The sequence below is a fragment of the Pinus tabuliformis genome, chromosome X (assembly GCF_031772625.1).
Source record: "Pinus tabuliformis cultivar Carrire ecotype Pingquan chromosome X, CPIR1, whole genome shotgun sequence".
Classification (NCBI taxonomy): domain Eukaryota; kingdom Viridiplantae; phylum Streptophyta; class Pinopsida; order Pinales; family Pinaceae; genus Pinus; species Pinus tabuliformis.
In genome coordinates, this window is record NC_142308.1 from 269,787,674 (window position 1) to 269,808,630 (window position 20,957).

The 20,957-nt window shown below is 37.2% G+C and overlaps 1 protein-coding gene across 1 annotated transcript in view; it reads left to right on the plus strand.

The window, feature by feature from the left end:
- Nucleotides 1-20,957, plus strand: part of LOC149139426 (P-loop containing nucleoside triphosphate hydrolases superfamily protein) — a 576,721-nt gene that overhangs the window by 138,559 nt on the left and 417,205 nt on the right. The window contains exon 5 of the mRNA XM_089449256.1: nucleotides 249-362. Coding sequence (XP_089305382.1) covers nucleotides 249-362 — 114 coding nt within the window. The remainder of the gene's footprint in view (nucleotides 1-248; nucleotides 363-20,957) is intronic.

Here is a 20,957-nt window from a genome sequence, read left to right on the forward strand (position 1 = left end):
ATGGAGAAACAGGTGCAGCCAGCGACAAATCACACCCAACTGAGTGTGTCTTTGGGGGAGTTCCCTGAAGGGAAACAGTAGTCATTGAAATGTGTGCAATTATACAGTAAATTTTTTCTATCACTTATTTCAGGATTCAAACATATAATAGACCAGCATATGGAATTTCAATAAGGATGATTAGACTGTTTACAAGACTTTTACTTTAACCTGATTTACATAATTGCATGGTTCTTTTATTTATTCAGGTATATGGGGAGGTAAGGGCCAAGGCAAATCGTTCCAGACAGAACTTGTTTTTAGAGCAATGGGGATTGAGCCAGTTATAATGTCTGCAGGAGAACTTGAATCAGAAAGAGCAGGTGGCTTCCTAATCTGATCAGACGTGATTTCTTTCATTTGTGTTCCTCCTTGCATATCAGTAACAGCTTTTATATGTAGTTGTTTTAAAACTCAAGAACAATAAGGTTTCATACATTGCTGGTTTTTAACATAAAAAGCTGTGCTATTACAAGTGTACTGCACTATTACAAGTACAAATTACAGGGTGGTTCTAGTAATTGAGTGAATCTAATATGTGCCTCTATTCGCAAGTGACCTCTTGAAGCTAATTTCAAGGCAAATAGGACTCCCAAATCTGGCATAAAGCCGAGAAGTTTATACCACTCTCCAAAGGAATGAAAGAGATTACATAACTCCAAAGATGTTGGGAACTAGGTCATGGATAGAAAGTAAAGAGAAGCTATCCAGCGAGAGTTCAGATTCCTTGTTCTGTTACATCCATAGTAGATGGTTAAAAAGAGTTTTTAATTGGAACTCACATCTCACTTCCCAATATTATCATGGCTTCCCCTTGAAGATAATTAAACCAGGAAACCCAACCCTCTTTTCAATATCGATCTTGACTATTTGCATTATACCACTTCACTTTATGATGATAGAGCCAATCTCTTACCAATCTTCTTTCCATCCCTCTTCTTGCCACCATTTTTCACATGGTGTTATTAGGAGAGAAATCCAGCTCCTCAGCTCTATCAAAGCAGCTGCTGAGGAAGGTTTCCGAGCCGAACTTTTGAAAAATGGTATTCATCCCCTTCTTTTTTATATTGCTGATATCTTTAACCATGTTGAGTGCACAAATTTTCCTTTTTTTGTGGTCTCATCATATTGTACACTCCATTTCTAAGGTAGTAGATGCTTCAAATCCCAAGAACTATAGGACTACCATGATTGGGCACACCACCACCAAATTCTACACCAAGGTTCCTAACATGTAGCTATTTGATCACTTCGAGAGGTGGATAAAGTTGCAGGGCATGAGAGTGTCTGTAGGGAGCATCAGACTATTGCCAATATATTCACTTTTAGAGCTATCGTTGTAGAGGCGGGAGTTGAGACAATGTTCTTCAAAGGATTTTTGATTCCTTGTCAATGTTAGGAAGGCTTTTGACTCAGTTTCGATGGTGATATTTTTTAGAGGATGTAAGGCATTAGTATGTTTGAGACCCTTCTAGCTATTATCATGAGACTCTATGTGTTTCTAATTAGTACACTTTATAACTTTGATGATTTACCTGATTTTATTCAGAGCACCATTGGGGTCAAGCAAAGATGTCCCCTATCCCCAACATTATTTGGGTTTGATATTGATGAGATTGAATTCTTTCTTAGAGATTGTATTCATTAAAGGGTCATGCAGAAGATCTAAGCTTACTAAAGTGAAGATCCTTTGAAAATGTTCTTAAAAATCTTTTGGATTTCCATCTCATCCTCTAAGGTTGTCACAAGGATCATGCAAAACTAAAATCTGCTCCCACTTATATTTTCTCTTTAGGAACTAGAAATAGGATTTAGATGGTGCATCCTCATAATCGATCCATTGCATGTGCCCTCTAGTTGTAGACCCTCTTGCCTTATAATCTTAAAGTACTTGACACTGTGATTCTAACTCACTGAATACCTATTGATGTAGCTCATTAAAATGGTACACTTCCACCTTTTATCAAGCTTGTTGAAGCTGATTCCAAACCTAGTTTTCTTTACCTTTCCTATTTCTAGCAACTGTCTTGCCCTAGCCCCTAGCAAACTTGGTAGTGATTTATATGGTTTCTTCTTGTTACCACTCAAACTCACACACTTTGTGAAAGTCCTAGCAATGGTACTATGAGGGTAAGCACCCTTGCGAAATGTGCCACTTGTTGAAAAATGTAACTAGTGTCAGTCTTCATAATTGTATTTGAGTCATGATTTAATGTATTTGTCAAAAGAAAGAAAAAGGAATTTTATTATAAAATAAATTGACTTATTAAAGCATGGGTTTCATGCTTAGGTCAATGTTTTTAGGTCAAAGCCTCCATTGTAGGCTTCTATGGTTTATGTCAAGAGTCCTTGTCCTTGTCAATATGTAAAAGACCCTTCTTGGGCTTTATCTATCAAAGAAGAAATTTATTTTTATGTAAAATAGGTCATTTAGGCCTCCTCCACCAAGTCGGCCTCAACCTGGACAAGTCGGCCTAATTAGAGAGGCAAAAACCACTATAAAAGGCAACAACTCGACTCATTTGGAAGTGGTCCACAAAAAGTTTGATCTGCAGTTGTTGGAGGCAAAAAAAGGGCGCAAAATAAAAGGAAGAGGAAGGAAACCCTAGCGAAGGAAAAGGAAGTCTTTTTCAAGCAAAAGAAGTATATTTTTCTCTCTCTTTGTCTCATACGTGCGAAGTCGCTGGGTTGCTGGAAGGGTTGAAATTGCAGTACTGTTGTTGGGCTGAAGTTGTTGGACAAGAAGAGACTATTGGAGTTTGCTAAATCATATTGGAAGGTTTACTTGGTGGAGGAGGAAGGTCTTTTGGTTTGGTCTAAGGCCTTGGTCTATCTCAATCCCTGTTTTCAAAACCGGCCGGCTCGGAACCGACTTGGCCGAGTTGGTCCAAGCCAGGCCAAAAAAAGGTGACCCGACCTTGGATTCGATTCGGACGGCCGAGTTGTCTAACAAATCGGCCGACTCGGTATTAACCCGACTGGCTGGGTACTAACCCAACCAACTCGGCCGAGCCCGCATTAACCCGGCCGGGTTAGAGATAGCGGCCCAGAAACCCGTAACTCAGTCATTTTTTTTTGATTTTGTTTTTTTGGGGAACTCCAAACCTGAATGTGTTTTCTCTAATTTGTCTTTGGGGTCCAGTCCCCTCTCCTAAACCCTATTTAACCCACCCAACCCCTCTCATTTTTTCACAGCATTTGAGTGAGAATTTCAGTGAGAGTTTGTGAGGAGTTGTTGAGTTTGTTTTTGGAGCAGCAGTGAGGAGTCTTGAGGTATTTTTTTCACTTGTAAAAATCTGTTTTTTCTTATTAAATTTTATGTGCAAATCTAGAAATCCTAAAGAGTGATTTTTGTGAAAGAAATGAACATTGAATCAATGTTTTTTTTTGTTTTCATTTTCAGATTGTTTGCTTTCATTTCCAAGTCAAAAAATGGCACCTAGAGTGAAAGATGCTTCTTGGGCATATGTTGAAATGGTTGATAGTCAAATGCATTGAAAATTTTGCATAGGAAAATTAAGGAAGGTCTTGGGGGCATTAATAGGCTGAAACAACACTTGGCAGGGATTAGAGGCCAAATTACTCCATGTACCTCACTAGAAATTGGGGAGATTAGGAAGGATTTGTTAGCCAGCTTTGAGAAGTTTAAAGAAGATAAGGCTAGGCAAAAAGAGTTAGAGGCTGAAATTGGGAGGAAGAGGAATATACACAAAATGCTGGCTACCAATCCCCATTTTGATTTTGAGGGTTCTTCCTCTATCCCTTGTACGGATGCATCCAACCCCTTCTGATATGTTCCTCCCTCTTTTGATTCTATTCAAGAAAAGGGAAAGGGTAAAATGAAAAAGGGTGATATTAATATCAAAAGTTATTTCACTCCCTCCTCTCTATCAGATGCACATGGTCCTCAACCTAGTAGAAGTCATTTGCAGCCCACTTTAGATGACCATTGGAATAAAGAATTGAGGGAGACTGCTTGTGACTACATAGCTAGATGGTGGTATGATGTTGATATCCCCTTCAATGCTTCCCGTTCACAATATTATGAGCCTATGTTTGATGCCATACATGCTGCTGGAAAAGGCTTCAAAGGCCCTACTATGCATGAGCTAAGGGGGTATCGCTTGCAAAAAGAAATTGCCTCCATTAATGAGTATTTGAAAGATTTCAAGGACTCATGTCATATGGATGGACTGATCAAAGAAAACCGTACCATCATAAACTTTCTTATCTTGTGCCCACAGGGAACCATGTTTCTAAAATCAGTTGATGCATTTGATAAGGTAAAAGATGGACAATTGTTGTTTCAGCTATTGGATGAGGTTGTTGAGGAGGTGGGGGTGGCTAATGTTGTTCAAGTCATTACAAATAATGCCTCTAACTATGTTCTTGCTGGTAAACTGTTAGAGGAAAAGCACAGAACCATCTTTTGGACCCCATGTGCTGCACATTGCATAGACCTCATACTTGAGGATATTGGCAAATTAGATTGGGTCAAAAACATTGTAGATCATGCCAAAAACATAACAAAATTTATCTACAACCATTCATAGATTTTGAGCTTGATGAGGAAACACACAGGGGGCAAGGATATTATTAGGCTTGCCATCACTAGATTTGCTACTCATTTTTTGACATTGCAATCTATGCTTTCACAACATAGAAACTTGCAAAAGATTTTTTCCAGTGAAGAATGGAATTAAAACCAGTGGTCTCACAAACTGGAAGGCAAAGAATTGAAAAAGAAAGTTAATGAAGAAATATTTTGGAGAAAGGCAACAGAGATTGTGAAGCTTGTTGAGCCCCTGGTTAAGGTGTTGCGGTTGGTGGATGGGGAAAGATTGGCTATGGGCTTCATTTATGAGGCTATGGATCAAGCAAAGGAGCAAATAAAGACTCAAGAGGACATACAAGGATAAAGTGGCTAAGTATGGGCCCATTTGGGCAATCATTGATGAAAGATGGAACAATCAACTCCATCGCCCTATACATGCAGCTGGGTATTTTTTGAACCCACGGTATCATTATAAAGCTAAGGTGACAGAAGCTTTGAAGGGGGGGTTAGAGATGGATTGATTGACTGCATTGATCGCATGATCCCATTGGAGTGTGATCAAATGGAGATACACCGACAGACCACAACTTTCAGCAGTGCCTCAGGTACCTTTGGGAAGAATCTAGAAAAGATTGCAAGGGAAGTAGATAAGCCAGGTAAACAAAGATTTCAATTTTCAAATTCTTAATACTTATTTCGTTAAATCGTTTATAATTTGAAAGTTGGATATAATTTGTAATTTTGTTGAGCTAACTCATTACACTCCTATGTTTTTTGCAGCACAATGGTGGGAGGCTTTTGGTAGCCATTGTCCTGAATTGCAGAGGTTTGCAATTCATATTTTGAGTCAAACTTGCAGTGCTACTGGGTGTGAGTGCAATTGGTCTGTCTTTGAGAGGATTCACACAAAGAAGAGAAACTGTTTGGATAAAAAACGGTTAAATGATCTAGTCTATGTCCAATATAACCTCCAGCTCAGACACAACCAATTGCTGAACAAAAGCCCTGATTCAGATCCCATTGTGTTGGAAGACATTGATCCAACATTAGATTGGGTAGTGGAGAGTCATCCAACAGAGTTTGATTCTGGGGAGGATCTTGATTTGGATTTACAGGTGGAGGCAACACTCGGACATAATGTTCAGTTGAATGCAGATCCTGATCCACTTGTACTAGCCTTAGGGCTAGCCCCAAGTCCTCCAGTTGCAGGTGCTTCTTCTGTGAAGCCACGACAGAAGCGCATATCTCGTCTATCTTAGCTTGCAGTTGCTGCACAACTTGCTAGTGCTACCACTTCTATAGTTGCAGTTGGAGATGATGATGATGAGGAGCCATGGGGCCCCCTATCTGACTCTGATCCAGAGGTTGATCCAGATGATCTTGGCTCCTCTAGCAGTAGCCAGTGACGCCACTAGCCAGTAGTACTGGTCACAGTTTACTTTTGTTGTAGAGGCCATTTCTAGCCTCCTTGGTTATGTGTTTTTGTTTTGATCTCTATATCATCATCATGTATGTATTGGACAGTGCACTGGGTGCCATTTTGATATAATGGATATATACATGAGCCTGCTTTGACCATATGTTGTCTTCTATATATATTCTAATGTTGTGTGTTTGGAAACATGAATGAAAATCTTTAAAATTATGTTTTTTGTAAAAAATTAAATATTTAATGTATTTTTTACAACGACCGAGTCACTGAAATCAAGCCGGCCGAGTTGATACCGAGTCGGAGTCGACCCTCGGCTGAGTTGGTGTCGGAGTCGAAGTTTTAAAACATTGATCTCAATTTCATTAGTGGAAGAGTTTGATTGGGTTTTCCCCTCAAGAGGGGTTTTACCCCTGGTTGAGGGCCTACATCTAGTGTTGTTGATATTCATGTTTTGATTTGATGATTGCTTGATGAAAAGAAGATACAAGAATAACATAAAGAAGATAATAAGAATTCAAGAATAACACAAGTAATTATCAACATAAGAAAATCTTTCTGCCTTTATGATTTTCTAACATGGTATCAAAGTTAAGGTGAAGAAGAAAAAAAAAGGCAGCTTGAAGATCTACTAAAAGGAAAGGATCATATAAGAGGAAGGTCTACTATCTATATCAAGAAAAGAAGACATGTCAATGAAGTTTGAAAACAAGCGAGAAGGAGCCACCAACTACAAAGAATGGAAGACGAGGATAGATCTTATTCTCATTAAGCATAATGTTTTGGATCTTGTTCAAGAAAAAGTTAAGAAACCTATAGATGATGCAGGAAAGGAGAAGTTAAGGGAAACTGACATCTTGGCCATGAATCTGATCGTAGATGGAGTAAAGGACAATCTAATCCCATGCATATCTAATATATATTTCTCTCAAGAAATGTCTACCGAAGTCTTGGAGCTCTTTTGCATCAAGAATTACTAGTTGGAAGGATACACCAACCTTTTAACAAATGTGGAATGCATGTAGTCAAGAAGAAGCCCGCATCTCATTAGTAAATTATAAAAAGAGAGAAAGAGAACATGCAAATGTTGTCGATGAAGCTCCACCTAAGAAGAACAAGATTGAAGAATCTGAAGTCAAAGACTTATACTATTAAGTCTTCTCTCCCATATCCTTCTAAATCTACTATTCTAAGTTTTGTAATTTTTTTTGTTTTGATTGTTAGGATTCATAGATCTAATATGTCTTGTTAGAAATTCTTGAAGTTGTTTCGATAAGTTGTAGGTATCCCTCAGAAAGATTGGATCAAGAGGGAGCGTTCAACATTTTAACAAAAGATAAGGATATTGTTCTTTGTTTTATCTTTCATGTTTGGTTTCCTCCTCACGTCGATATTTGTTTGTATTGTATACTAATAACCTTTTCATTATATTTTCCTTGGTAGGAAATATTGCAGAATACATAGAGGATACGGAGGAAACTTCAAGGGAAAGATTTGAGTCATGAAAGAAGCTCTATTGCAAAGAAAGCCCTTCAGAATGATACTCTACAAGGTTTGTTAAAGAACAACTTAAAGTATGTCTTAGACTACAAGTTTTGTTACAAGGCTCTCTTCATACTAAAAGGTATGATCATTCTCTTTTGAAATTTTCTTTACATTATTGACATCGTCATGTCTAGGGTTTTGAATCATAAAGATTCTTGTTAGGGTGGATCTTTGTACTATCTCTTTCATTTGATCATTCTTGTGAAAGTCTAACCTTACGGTTCATTGTAAAACCCTAGCCTCTTGTTGCTAAGGGTATAATGAATTATGAAACCCAATCTACTTAGGGGTTGTTGATAAAGTTTAGAAATCCTATTATTTTGAAGTTTAGAGTTTTGATAATGTTATGTTAAAAACCCCGACCCTTTAGGGTTTGCTATTAATGTCTAAGTTATATAATGAAACCCTAGATTTTTAGGATTTGGTGAATAAATTTTTATAAACAAAACCCTTGTAATAGTTATAGTAAAATCCTAGGAATAAAGCCCTAGGTATATATTCATCTGTTTGATCGAAACCCTAGCCTGATTTGTTCGATGTATTGGTCTTGGGTTTACCTAGTTGATATTGTTGTGAAATGCTAGTGCATGATTATGGAATCCGAGGTATGTAAATGCGAGTATGCTAACTTAATTGTTGATACTCATGTTTTAGTTTGTGAAATCTAGGGTCTGTAACAAAAACCCTAGTAGAGATTGATATTCTAGGACATGAAGATATTGTTTTCGATTATTGATATGATTTAGCTTTGATGATAAAAATTTAGGGTTTGCAATAAACCCTAGTAGAGTCTGACATATAATTCTAAAAGCATATTGTTCAAACCTTAGATGTATATTACTATGATTGGATTTTTATTTGATTGAATCTAAGGATTTGTGTCTCGAAGATGGAGTCTACGGTTTATGACAAAACCCTAGTGAGAAATTGAAGTCTAGTATAAGGATGTAACCTTTGTTGATTATGAACCTAACTAGGTTTAGGTATCTGATGTCTAAAGTTTGATTGTTTTGATGCTTCCCTTGTAATGATATGATTTTGATATAGTTAACTTCATGTGTCTATATATTTGTATTTGGTTGTACTTGCTATTAAAGTTTTGCAGGTACATAATCATCAAGATGTTCATAATGATGAGCATGATGAAGGAAGCTATAAGAATGCTAATAATCAAAGTTCACCTTGATGCCATGAGAAAGAAATGAAGCCTTGAAATGATGAAGTTACTTTGATATTATAAAAGAAGGAAGTTGTTGATCTCCCTAAGTTGAGAGGGAGCTAGGATAGAAGAAAAAGTATATTTTCCCAGTTGATAGGGAGGGCATATTATGACAATCATAATGAATAGAATGAAGAAAGAATGAAACTACAGATGGATGTTCGTGAAAAAGACTTGAGAAGTACTGAGGTTGTATTTGGTGCTACTGTAGAAGTAAAAGAAGAAGAAAGCTTCCGACAAGTTGTATCTGGATAACTTGATGTTGATATGAGTAGCATCAAAATGATTGAAGACCCCGAAGGTTTGTGTTTACTTGTGTATATACTTGAAAGTTTATTACTGATTGGGGTTGTGATTGTCCAGGATCTCTCCGTAAAAGGATTGAATATTTGAAGCATGCTTGAAGTGGTGGATATTTATCTGATTTAGTTGATAAGGGGAGATGTTTGGGAGGACTTCTGGAGGGAATATGTGTTGATGTCTAGATCCCAAAGTAGGGAGGGTGGCGTTGGTCATGGAGCTCTGACCATGGATACACACCTAGATCCCTGAGTTGGTGTTAGAGCTTAAAAGCCTGATGGTACCTAAAGTGGATAAAGTTTGAGTACACCTTAGTCCCACCTGATTAGAGTACCCTGGTCAGGTATCTAATTTGTAGCACTGGGTGTGCAATGACTCTTCATATAGTAAATCACTTTGAGATCTTTCATGTACCTTTGTATATATGTAATTATGAATACCTCCCTAGTTAAGAGGGAGTGTTGAAAAATGTAACTAGCGTTGGTCTTCATAATTGTATTTGAGTCATGATGTAATGTGCTTGTCAGAAGAAAGAAAAATAATTTTTTTTGTAAAAGAAATTGACTTGGATTTCAGAGATCTGTGGTTTGAGCTTTTTGAATTTTTGACCGGAGAACCCACAGTAATGGAATTTTTACACCAACGTTTCGAATCCCAAATGGGATCCATCATCAGGGTAAGAGAAAGATGATAGAATATGATAAAAGAAGAGCCAGATGGAAGAAATAAATACTGATGAGGGAATAATAAAGGAATAATAAAGGAACAGCACAGGTCGGCCAGAGAGATTTTAAAAAGAAACCTAAATTTGATTTTAATAATTATGAATTAATATTAATTGTTTTTATTGTTATTTGAATAAATTAATAGTTATTTAATCTTTATAAATTAATATCAAATATTTAAAATCTATAAAACAAAGACATTAAACTAAAACCAATATTAAAATTAAAATCTAAAAGACTAACATATATATTAATATTAATATCATAATTCTATATATAACCTAAACTCTATATTAAAATTAAAATAAAAAAACTAAAAAACTAAAAACTAGAAATTATGCTAAGGTCAACAATTATAAAATCTAGGAAACACTAATACTTATTTAACTTAATAATAAGAAACCTAATCCCACTATAAAACTTTAATATTAATATATCTAGATTCTATAAAACCTAATATATATAATAGAATTAATAACAATAAGACCTGAAATTAAATCAAAATCTCAAAAAAAACTAATATATATATATAATATTAATATCAATAACTTTTATATAACTAAAGACTATATTAATATTACTTTCTCAAAACTAATACATATTATAATAATAATATCATAAAACCTAATATTTTTATATAACATTAGTATTTAAATAATCTAAAGTCTATGAAACTAAATAATATGTAAAACAAGCTCACTATAAAACTTAAAAATAATCTAACCTAGAATCTATCTAACTTAATATATATAAAAGAATATATATTAATAAAGCCTATTCTATACTAAAATCTAAATAAATTAGAATTAAGATAACTACATAAATTCCTATTAAAATAACACAAATTCTTTATTAAAATCTATATTTAAAATTTTTATTTATAACAAACATACATTAAAGACCTAATTATATTAAAACATGCTAGAGATTATATTAAAAAGAGTTTTAATAGAACTAATAACAAAATTAATATTAAGATCACAACTATGCTACTATCTATAAAAAAAATTTATTTTCATATGTAGACTTATATTAATATATATATTAATCATCTTACCTATTTGACAACTTACCTGGGGCCTGGCAGACGCTTCTTGATTTCACTGATCAGTGGAAGCCAACTTCCGCTAATTTCCAAACCGCTGTCTCTGTTCAGATTACAAGGATGCTTCAGGATTTCGAGGGCTTCTCTGATTTTCCGTCTCTGATGTTGTTCTTCTCTTGCGATAATTGATGCGTTTTCTAAGCAGATGTGGTGTTTAGTTTTCGAGGAGTGCTTTGCCAAGGCTGAGGTACGAGATCTTCCATTTCTGATGTCAGCGCCATGCTCTTTCAGTCTTGTCTGGAGGGAGCGACCAGTTTCACCTATGTAGCTTTTTCCACATGAACAGTCTATTTTATAAACTCCTTTAAGCTGCTGCTTGTCAATATCATCCTTAACAGATTTTAAACTTTGTCTGATGGTACCGGGAGCTGAGAATTGAGTTATAATGTTATTCTTTCTTAGGATCTTTGCCATTTTATCTGTGACCCCATGGATATAAGGTAGAAAAACCTTACCATCCTGAGGTTTATTCTCCTCTTTAGATTTGGGAGATGACAACCTCATTTCAGCTTTCTTTATGGCTTTCTTAATCTCATGATCCTTGTAGCCTATATTTTTGAAAGTTGAAACCAAATGCCTCTTTTCTTCATTTATATGATCTGGGTCAGAAATTCGGAGGGCTCTAATGGCAAGAGTGTGCAGAACGCCAAGCTTTTGGGCTGGGTGATGGTGGGAATCTGCATGAAGGTAGCTCTCCGTGTGAGTTGACTTCCTGAAAACCTTATGGCCCAAAGAGCCATCCTCTTTTCTGATGATAAGAATGTCCAAGAAAGGAATACTCATATTTTCTTCAAGCTCCATAGTGAATTTAATATCAGGGGAGATGGAGTTAAGGTGATTAAAAAACTTGTCGAGTTCTGTTTTACCATGGATCCATTTTATATTGGTGTCATCGACAAACCGCTTCCACCAAGTTGGTTTTAAAGGATAAGATTCCAAGGCCTTCTTCTCAAAGTATTCCATGTATAAGTTGGCCACAATTGGTGAGAGGGGTGATCCCATAGCTACACCAGATGTCTGCTCATAGAATGATCCTTGGAATGTGAATACAGTTGACCTTAAGCAGACTTCGGCCAACTTTGCAGTCTCTGGATCAGTGACACCTTTTATAACCTGAATGGCTTCATCAAGAGGAATCTTCGTGAATAAGGAAACCACGTCAAAGCTCACAAGGATGTCGTCCTTTTCCATTCTTTCATTCTTAATAAGGTTCACAAAGTCGTGTGAGTCTTTAATGAAGGAGTCAGTATTTCCAACCAGGGGTTTTAGAATCTTGGCGACATATTTAGCAAGCTCATAGGTTGGGGAGCCAATAGTATTAACTATTGGTCTAAGGGGGACCCCCTCCTTATGGATCTTGGGTAATCCATAGATTCTAGGGATGGTTTCACACGAGGGGGTTAATTTCTTCTTCAATTTTTCATCTAGGCTGGAATCTGAGATAATCTTTTTTACATCCTTCATAATTTTGGCCATGGGATTACTGTTCAGCTTCTTGTAACTGCCACAATTTAGGTGATCATTCATTTTCTTAACATAGTCTTCTTTATCAAGGATAACTGCTGCTCCTCCTTTATCTGCTTTAAGAATAACTAACTTGTCATTATTTCGTAAGGATCTGAAAGCCTTTTGCTCCTCCTTACTCAAGTTGCTTTTGGGAGCCTTGGCTTTTCTCATGATGAGGGAAAACTCTTGCCTTAATGCTTCTTTGTCTTCAAGAGGAAGGTTGCTAATCCCATCTTCAATGCTGCAAATCATCTTTTCAATGGGGAGGCTTTTAGGGGCCATTGCAAACCCCATCCCCTTGCTGAGAACATTAATGGCTACCTGGTCAAGAACTTCGGTTTATATTGGTGTCATCGACAAACCGCTTCCACCAAGTTGGTTTTAAAGGATAAGATTCCAAGGCCTTCTTCTCAAAGTATTCCATGTATAAGTTGGCCACAATTGGTGAGAGGGGTGATCCCATAGCTACACCAGATGTCTGCTCATAGAATGATCCTTGGAATGTGAATACAGTTGACCTTAAGCAGACTTTGGCCAACTTTGCAGTCTCTGGATCAGTGACACCTTTTATAACTTGAATGGCTTCATCAAGAGGAATCTTCGTGAATAAGGAAACCACGTCAAAGCTCACAAGGATGTCGTCCTTTTCCATTCTTTCATTCTTAATAAGGTTCACAAAGTCGTGCGAGTCTTTAATGAAGGAGTCAGTATTTCCAACTAGGGGTTTTAGAATCTTGGCGACATATTTAGCAAGCTCATAGGTTGGGGAGCCAATAGTATTAACTATTGGTCTAAGGGGGACCCCCTCCTTATGGATCTTGGGTAATCCATAGATTCTAGGGATGGTTTCACACGAGGGGGTTAATTTCTTCTTCAATTTTTCATCTAGGCTGGAATCTGAGATAATCTTTTTTACATCCTTCATAATCTTGGCCATGGGATTACTGTTCAGCTTCTTGTAACTGCCACAATTTAGGTGATCATTCATTTTCTTAACATAGTCTTCTTTATCAAGGATAGCTGCTGCTCCTCCTTTATCTGCTTTAAGAATAACCAACTTGTCATTATTTCGTAAGGATCTGAAAGCCTTTTGCTCCTCCTTACTCAAGTTGCTTTTGGGAGCCTTGGCTTTTCTCATGATGAGGGAAAAGTCTTGCCTTAATGCTTCTTTGTCTTCAAGAGGAAGGTTGCTAATCCCATCTTCAATGCTGCAAATCATCTTTTCAATGGGGAGGCTTTTAGGGGCCATTGCAAACCCCATCCCCTTGCTGAGAACATTAATGGCTACCTGGTCAAGAACTTCGGTTTATATTGGTGTCATCGACAAACCGCTTCCACCAAGTTGGTTTTAAAGGATAAGATTCCAAGGCCTTCTTCTCAAAGTATTCCATGTATAAGTTGGCCACAATTGGTGAGAGGGGTGATCCCATAGCTACACCAGATGTCTGCTCATAGAATGATCCTTGGAATGTGAATACAGTTGACCTTAAGCAGACTTCGGCCAACTTTGCAGTCTCTGGATCAGTGACACCTTTTATAACCTGAATGGCTTCATCAAGAGGAATCTTCGTGAATAAGGAAACCACGTCAAAGCTCACAAGGATGTCGTCCTTTTCCATTCTTTCATTCTTAATAAGGTTCACAAAGTCGTGCGAGTCTTTAATGAAGGAGTCAGTATTTCCAACCAGGGGTTTTAGAATCTTGGCGACATATTTAGCAAGCTCATAGGTTGGGGAGCCAATAGTATTAACTATTGGTCTAAGGGGGACCCCCTCCTTATGGATCTTGGGTAATCCATAGATTCTAGGGATGGTTTCACACGAGGGGGTTAATTTCTTCTTCAATTTTTCATCTAGGTTGGAATCTGAGATAATCTTTTTTACATCCTTCATAATCTTGGCCATGGGATTACTGTTCAGCTTCTTGTAACTGCCACAATTTAGGTGATCATTCATTTTCTTAACATAGTCTTCTTTATCAAGGATAACTGCTGCTCCTCCTTTATCTGCTTTAAGAATAACTAACTTGTCATTATTTCGTAAGGATCTGAAAGCCTTTTGCTCCTCCTTACTCAAGTTGCTTTTGGGAGCCTTGGCTTTTCTCATGATGAGGGAAAAGTCTTGCCTTAATGCTTCTTTGTCTTCAAGAGGAAGGTTGCTAATCCCATCTTCAATGCTGCAAATCATCTTTTCAATGGGGAGGCTTTTAGGGGCCATTGCAAACCCCATCCCCTTGCTGAGAACATTAATGGCTACCTGGTCAAGAACTTCGGTTTATATTGGTGTCATCGACAAACCGCTTCCACCAAGTTGGTTTTAAAGGATAAGATTCCAAGGCCTTCTTCTCAAAGTATTCCATGTATAAGTTGGCCACAATTGGTGAGAGGGGTGATCCCATAGCTACACCAGATGTCTGCTCATAGAATGATCCTTGGAATGTGAATACAGTTGACCTTAAGCAGACTTCGGCCAACTTTGCAGTCTCTGGATCAGTGACACCTTTTATAACCTGAATGGCTTCATCAAGAGGAATCTTCGTGAATAAGGAAACCACGTCAAAGCTCACAAGGATGTCGTCCTTTTCCATTCTTTCATTCTTAATAAGGTTCACAAAGTCGTGCGAGTCTTTAATGAAATTGACTTATTAAAGCATGGGTTTCATTTTTGGGTCAATGTTTTTAGGTCAACGCCTCCATTGTAGACTTCTAAGGTTTATGTCAAGGGTCTTTGTCCTTTTCAATATGTAAACGACCCTTCTTGGGCTTTATCTATTAAAGAAGAAATTTATTTTTATGAAGGATTTTGCCCAGGATGTGCAAGTGGAAAGCATGTAAAGGGACCATTCCTTTCAAGCAGAACAAAAACTAGTCAGTTACTTCAACTCATACATTCTGATTTATATGGACTTATGTCTGTTACTTCTCTTGGTGGCTACTTGTATTTCATGATTTTTGTTGACGATTTTTCTCGCAAGTCATGGATATTCTTTTTGAAAAAGAAAGGGGAAACATTTGACATGTTCAAAGATTTCAAGGCTCTAATTGAAAATCAAACTGGAAAGTCGATCAAATATTTTAGATCTGATAATGGGGGTGAGTTCACTTCCAATGATTTTAATGATCTTTGCAAAGACGCAGGAATAAAGAAAGAAACCACTGTGCTGTACAATCCAAAACAAAATGGTGTGACTGAGAGGAATAACAAAACCATTATGGAAGCGGTCAGAGCCATGCTACATAATCAAAAGCTACCAAAGTTTCTGTGGGGAGAAGTTGCAAATACTATTGTTTATGTGCAAAACAAAACTCCTCATCAAGCCTTAGACAATAAGACTCCTGAAGAAGTCTTCACTGGTGAAAGGCCTGAGGTGAGTCATTTGAGAATCTTTGGCTGTCCTGTGTACTTCCATGTGTCGAAAGAGAAAAGGAACAAACTGGAAGCTTCAGGTAAGAAAGGTACGTTTGTTGGTTATTGTGATAATCCAAAAGCATATATAATTTATGTACCTGGTCAAAGACTTATAGAGTTTAGTAGAGATGTAACATTTGATGAAGATGCAACTCTTGGAAAAGCAAGAGACTCTCCTCCTTGTGCCATTGCTGAAAGACAAGTTGTTAATGAAGAAGACCCTGCATCTGAGTGTAAACCAAAACCTGAGAATGAGCTTCATGATAATCCCATGGGTTCCATGGATCATCTAGATCCTCCACTACATGATCCTCCTATAGAGTTTAGTAGAGATGTAACATTTGATGAAGATGCATCTCTTGGAAAAGCAATAGACTCTCCTCCTCGTGCCATTGCTGAAAGACAAGTTGTTAATGAAGAAGAGCCTGCATCTGAGTCTAAACCAAAACCTGAGAATGAGCTTCATGATAATCCCATGGGTTCCATGGATCATCTAGATCCTCCACTACATGATCCTCCTACCAAAAAGAGACCACTATGGCTGTGAGATACCTTGCAAGACGCTGAAAAACATGCTGCCCCAAGAGGAACGTTAAGAGAAAGTAAGAAGTCAAGTCAGTTTTAAGGGTATGTTGCTGCCATGAGCAAGATCATTCAAGCAAAACCATGAACCTTTTAAGAAGCTGGAAAAGAACAAGTCTGGAAAGATGCCATGACTGAAGAATATGAGTCCATCATCCAGAATGATGTTTGGGAAGTGGTTACTAGACCTCAAGGTAAATCTGTGTTCACTTCCAAATGGTTGTTTAAGATTAAACATGGTGCAGATGGTAATATTGAAAAAATTAAGGCTAGATTTGTAGCTAGAGGTTTATCTCAAAAAGAGGGAATAGATTATGATGAGATTTTTGCATGTGTAGCTCGATATACTACTATTCGATCTTTTCTTGCCTTAGCTGCTAGCCAGGGATGGACTCTTCACCAAATGATGTGAAAAATGCTTTCTTGCATGGCTTCCTTAAGGAAGAGGTATTTGTGTAACAACCACAAGGCTTTGAAGAGCATGCCAGGGAAACTCATGTATGCAGACTGAAGAAAGCCTTATATGGGCTAAAGCAAGCTCCAAGAGCTTGGTATGCTCGCCTTGATAACAACTTGATGAAGTGTGGTTTCATTAGCAGCGGTGCAGACCCAAACCTCTACTTCAAGACTGTCCAAGGTATACCTTTGATTTTGGTATTGTATGTTGATGATTTATTCTTGACGGGAGGAGAACCTCTTATCCTCCAATGTAAGGAGTTAGCTTGTGAATTTGAAATGAAAGACCTTGGTTTGATGCATTACTTTCTGAGTATAGCGGTTTGGCAAAGACCTTGTGAAATTGATCTTTATTCAAGGAAAATATGTTGTTAAGATTCTTGAAAGATTTGGTATGGTAGAATGTAAGTACATGCATACTCCTATGGAAATGAACTTTAAGAAATTATGTGGCAAAGCCGCAGGAGCTAATATGGCAAATCCCACAGAGTATAGACAACTCATTGTTGCTTTGATGTTTTTGGTAAACACTAGGTCTGACATATGCTTTGTTGTAAACACTTTAAGTCAACATATGATTGATCCCTTTCATGCCCACTGGATTCCTGCAAAACATGTACTCAGATAGTTGCATGGAGCTATCAATCTAGGATTGAAATCCACTACTAAAAATGTAAGACTTCATGGATATACTGATGTTGATTGGGCTGGTAACTCTGTTGATAGAAAGAGCACTTCTGGGTGTTGCTTTAGCTTGGGATTTGCCATGATCTCTTGGATAAGAAGAAATCAGGAATCAACTGTCAACAGTTGGTGAAGTTGTCCCCGACAAAGAAATGGTGTTGACTGTGTTTGGAGGCCTTTCTCCTATTTGGGAGACTTTTATCACCACCATCAACAATATCAACACTATTCCCACATTTGATGAGCTCCTAGGAAAGTGTATTCAAGAGGAGGCCAGAATGATCTCCAGAGGGAGAATTTCACATCATGAAGAAGGAGAACCTACTGCATTTTCAGCCTATGACAAGAGAAAGAAAGGTAATAAAGACTCTCATCATTTTTCAAAGAAATTTTCTTTCAAATCAAATGATTCCTTTAAAGGGAATCTAGACATGTCAAAAGTTAGATGCTTTAACTGTCAAAAGCATGGTCACTTTGCTCATGACTGTAGAGAAAGAAGAAGAACACCTAGATTCAAAAACAAATCTAATTATAGAAAAGACACTTTTGAAAATCAAAGAAAAGACCATCCTAAGAAAAAAAGAAATCCAAGGTATAGAAATAATGCAGCGAAAACTCAATCAAAATATTTTCTTGTTTATGCTCTTTCCAGTTCTTCTGCAGATTCATTTGATAGCTAACTAGTTGATATTGGTGTTTCCAAACATTTTACTGGTTACAAAGAAGCACTCTTTAATCTAGTTGAGAGGGAGACTAATTTAAATGTTATCCTTGGAGATAATTCTACTCACCAAGTTAAAGGTTATGGTTCGGTTTCATTTCAGTTAGATGATGGCAAATCTATTTTTTTGCAAGAAATTTTGTATGTACCTGGTTTGAAAAACAATCTTGTATCCATATCTGCTCTAGTAGATACAAGAATAAAAGTTGCTTTTATTATTAGAAAAGTTCTAACTTGACCTTTGAACTCAAGTATGAGAGAAGCCTTCACTCTTGGATCAAGATGTGAAGGGATTTACAAAGTCAATGGTAAACCTATTCATGCACTGGCCCATGATACCGATTTGCAGTGTGATCTATGTCACGAAGATTTGCTCACCTACACTACAAAGCCTTACCTCATGTAAGGAAAATGGTTTATGGAATGCTTGAGATCAGATTGGATCATGAAGGAGTTTTCCCAGGATGTGCAAGTGGAAAGCATGTAAAGGGACCATTCCCTTCAAGTAGAACGAAAACTAGTTAGGTACTTCATCTCATACACTCTAATTTATGTGGACCTATGTTTGTTACTTCTCTTAGTGGCTACTTGTATTTCTTGATTTTTGTTAATTATTTTTCTCGCAGGGAATGGATTTTTTTTTGAAAAAGAAAGACATTTGGATGATGGGATTAGGTAAATTCTGCCTTTGTATCATAATATGTCATTTTTCCATTCAAAATTGGCATATTGACTGATATTTTTAATCATAGACCACAATCCAAATCTTTGGCATACTCAACTCGTATTTCATCTAACCAGTCAGGAACAACTACCAAGGTGGCGCATGTTGTGTTGTCATCATCCTTTCGTGAGAGTGCATCAGCTACGACATTTTCCTTTCCCTTTTTGTGCAGTATTTCTAGGTCGAATGCTGAAAGTTTCTCCATCCACTTTTGTTGTTCTGTTGATAATGTTTTTTGTTGAAGTAGGAATTGAAGACTATTGTGATCGGTTTGGATTGAGAACTTACTTCCGAGTAGGTACTGTCGCCATTTAGTTAAAGCATGTATGATGGCAAGCATCTCCTTTTGGTAAGTTGATTTCAAGCTTTCTCATTTGTTAAGATTCCTGCTTTCGAAGGCTATAGGGTGATTGTATTTCATAAATATATCTCTAGTTTCGAACCCTGAAGCATCACATTCAACTATGAATGGTTTGGAGAAGTCTGGAGTTTCCAGTACCGGTGTGGTTGACATCACTTCTTTTAGATTCTTGAAGCATTCGTCTGCCTGGTTATTCCATTGAAAAGCATTATTTTTTAACAAGTTTGTTAGGGGCACCATCAAATGTGCATAGTTTTTTATGAACCTTCTGTAATACCCAGTTAAACCTAGAAATCCTCTCAGTTTTGATATGTTCTTGGGTTTGGGCCATTCTTTAATTGCTTTGATTTTGTTGGGGTCCACTTTGACTCCTTCCCTGGATATGACGTGTCCCAGGTATTCAACTTCCCTTTGCCCAAAGGTACATTTTGATAACTTGGCGTAAAATTGATTCTTCTCTAATATGGAAAGTACTTCCTCTAGATGCTTGAGGTGCTCCTTCCACGTTTTACTGTAAACGAGGATATCGTCGAAGAAGACTAATACAAATTTTCGCAAGTATGGATGGAAGAGTTCGTTCATGGTTGCCTGGAAGGTGGCTGGCGCATTTGTTAAACCAAATGGCATTACCTTAAACTCATAGTGCCCTTCATGAGTTCTGAATGCAGTCTTTTCGACGTCTTCTAATCTCACTCGAATTTGATAGTACCCTGATCTCAAATCTAATTTTGAGAAATATTTTGCGCCATGGAGTTCATCTAGCATCTCATCAATGAATGGAATAGGAAATTTGTGTTTAATAGTAATTTTGTTTAATCCTCTGTAATCTATACACAACTAGAAAGATCCATCTTTCTTCCTGACTAATACTACTGGTGCAGTGTATGGACTTCTACTTTTCGTAATGACTCCATGCTTTAACAAATCTTGTATTAGTCGTTCTATTTCTGTTTTATGATGATGGGGGTAGCGATATGGCTTTACATTTACTAGTGTTGAATCTGGTTTGACTTCAATGATATGTTCAATTTTCCTTTCACGGGGTAATTTCATCGGTAAATCTTGAAAAACCTTGTCATATTTCTGGATTAGGGATGAAACTTTAGACTGTTGGTGAACCCCTTCCATCGATAATAACTCTAATTGTTGACATTGTGCGACGAATACCGGGGCTCCCTTGCGAATAAGCTTCTTCATTTGCCGAGCAGAAATGACTTGGGTAGGTGGGGCTTGGAATCCGAGCAACATATATGTGAAAATTCTATCAGGGCAACAACTGATTTACTTTTCCTACTTATTTCACCATAAGTTATTCATGAAATTACTTCAATAAACATTAAAATAAATATTGCTGTAGATATCACACCGTAATACAGAAGCAAACATATGCACAAGAATCAACACATTGACACAGTTATTTTGGACCAATGTCCCCGAAAAAACCTAATGTGGGAAAACCGGTGCAGCAAGGGAGGATTTTGTTATTCAACAATTTTCTAGTACAACAGGGTGCCAAACTGGCTTGCCCACAGATAGAAACCTTTTCCAGCGCTTGTTTTGAACCCAGCGGCAGCCCTATTGACCTCTGCGTGACTTGAA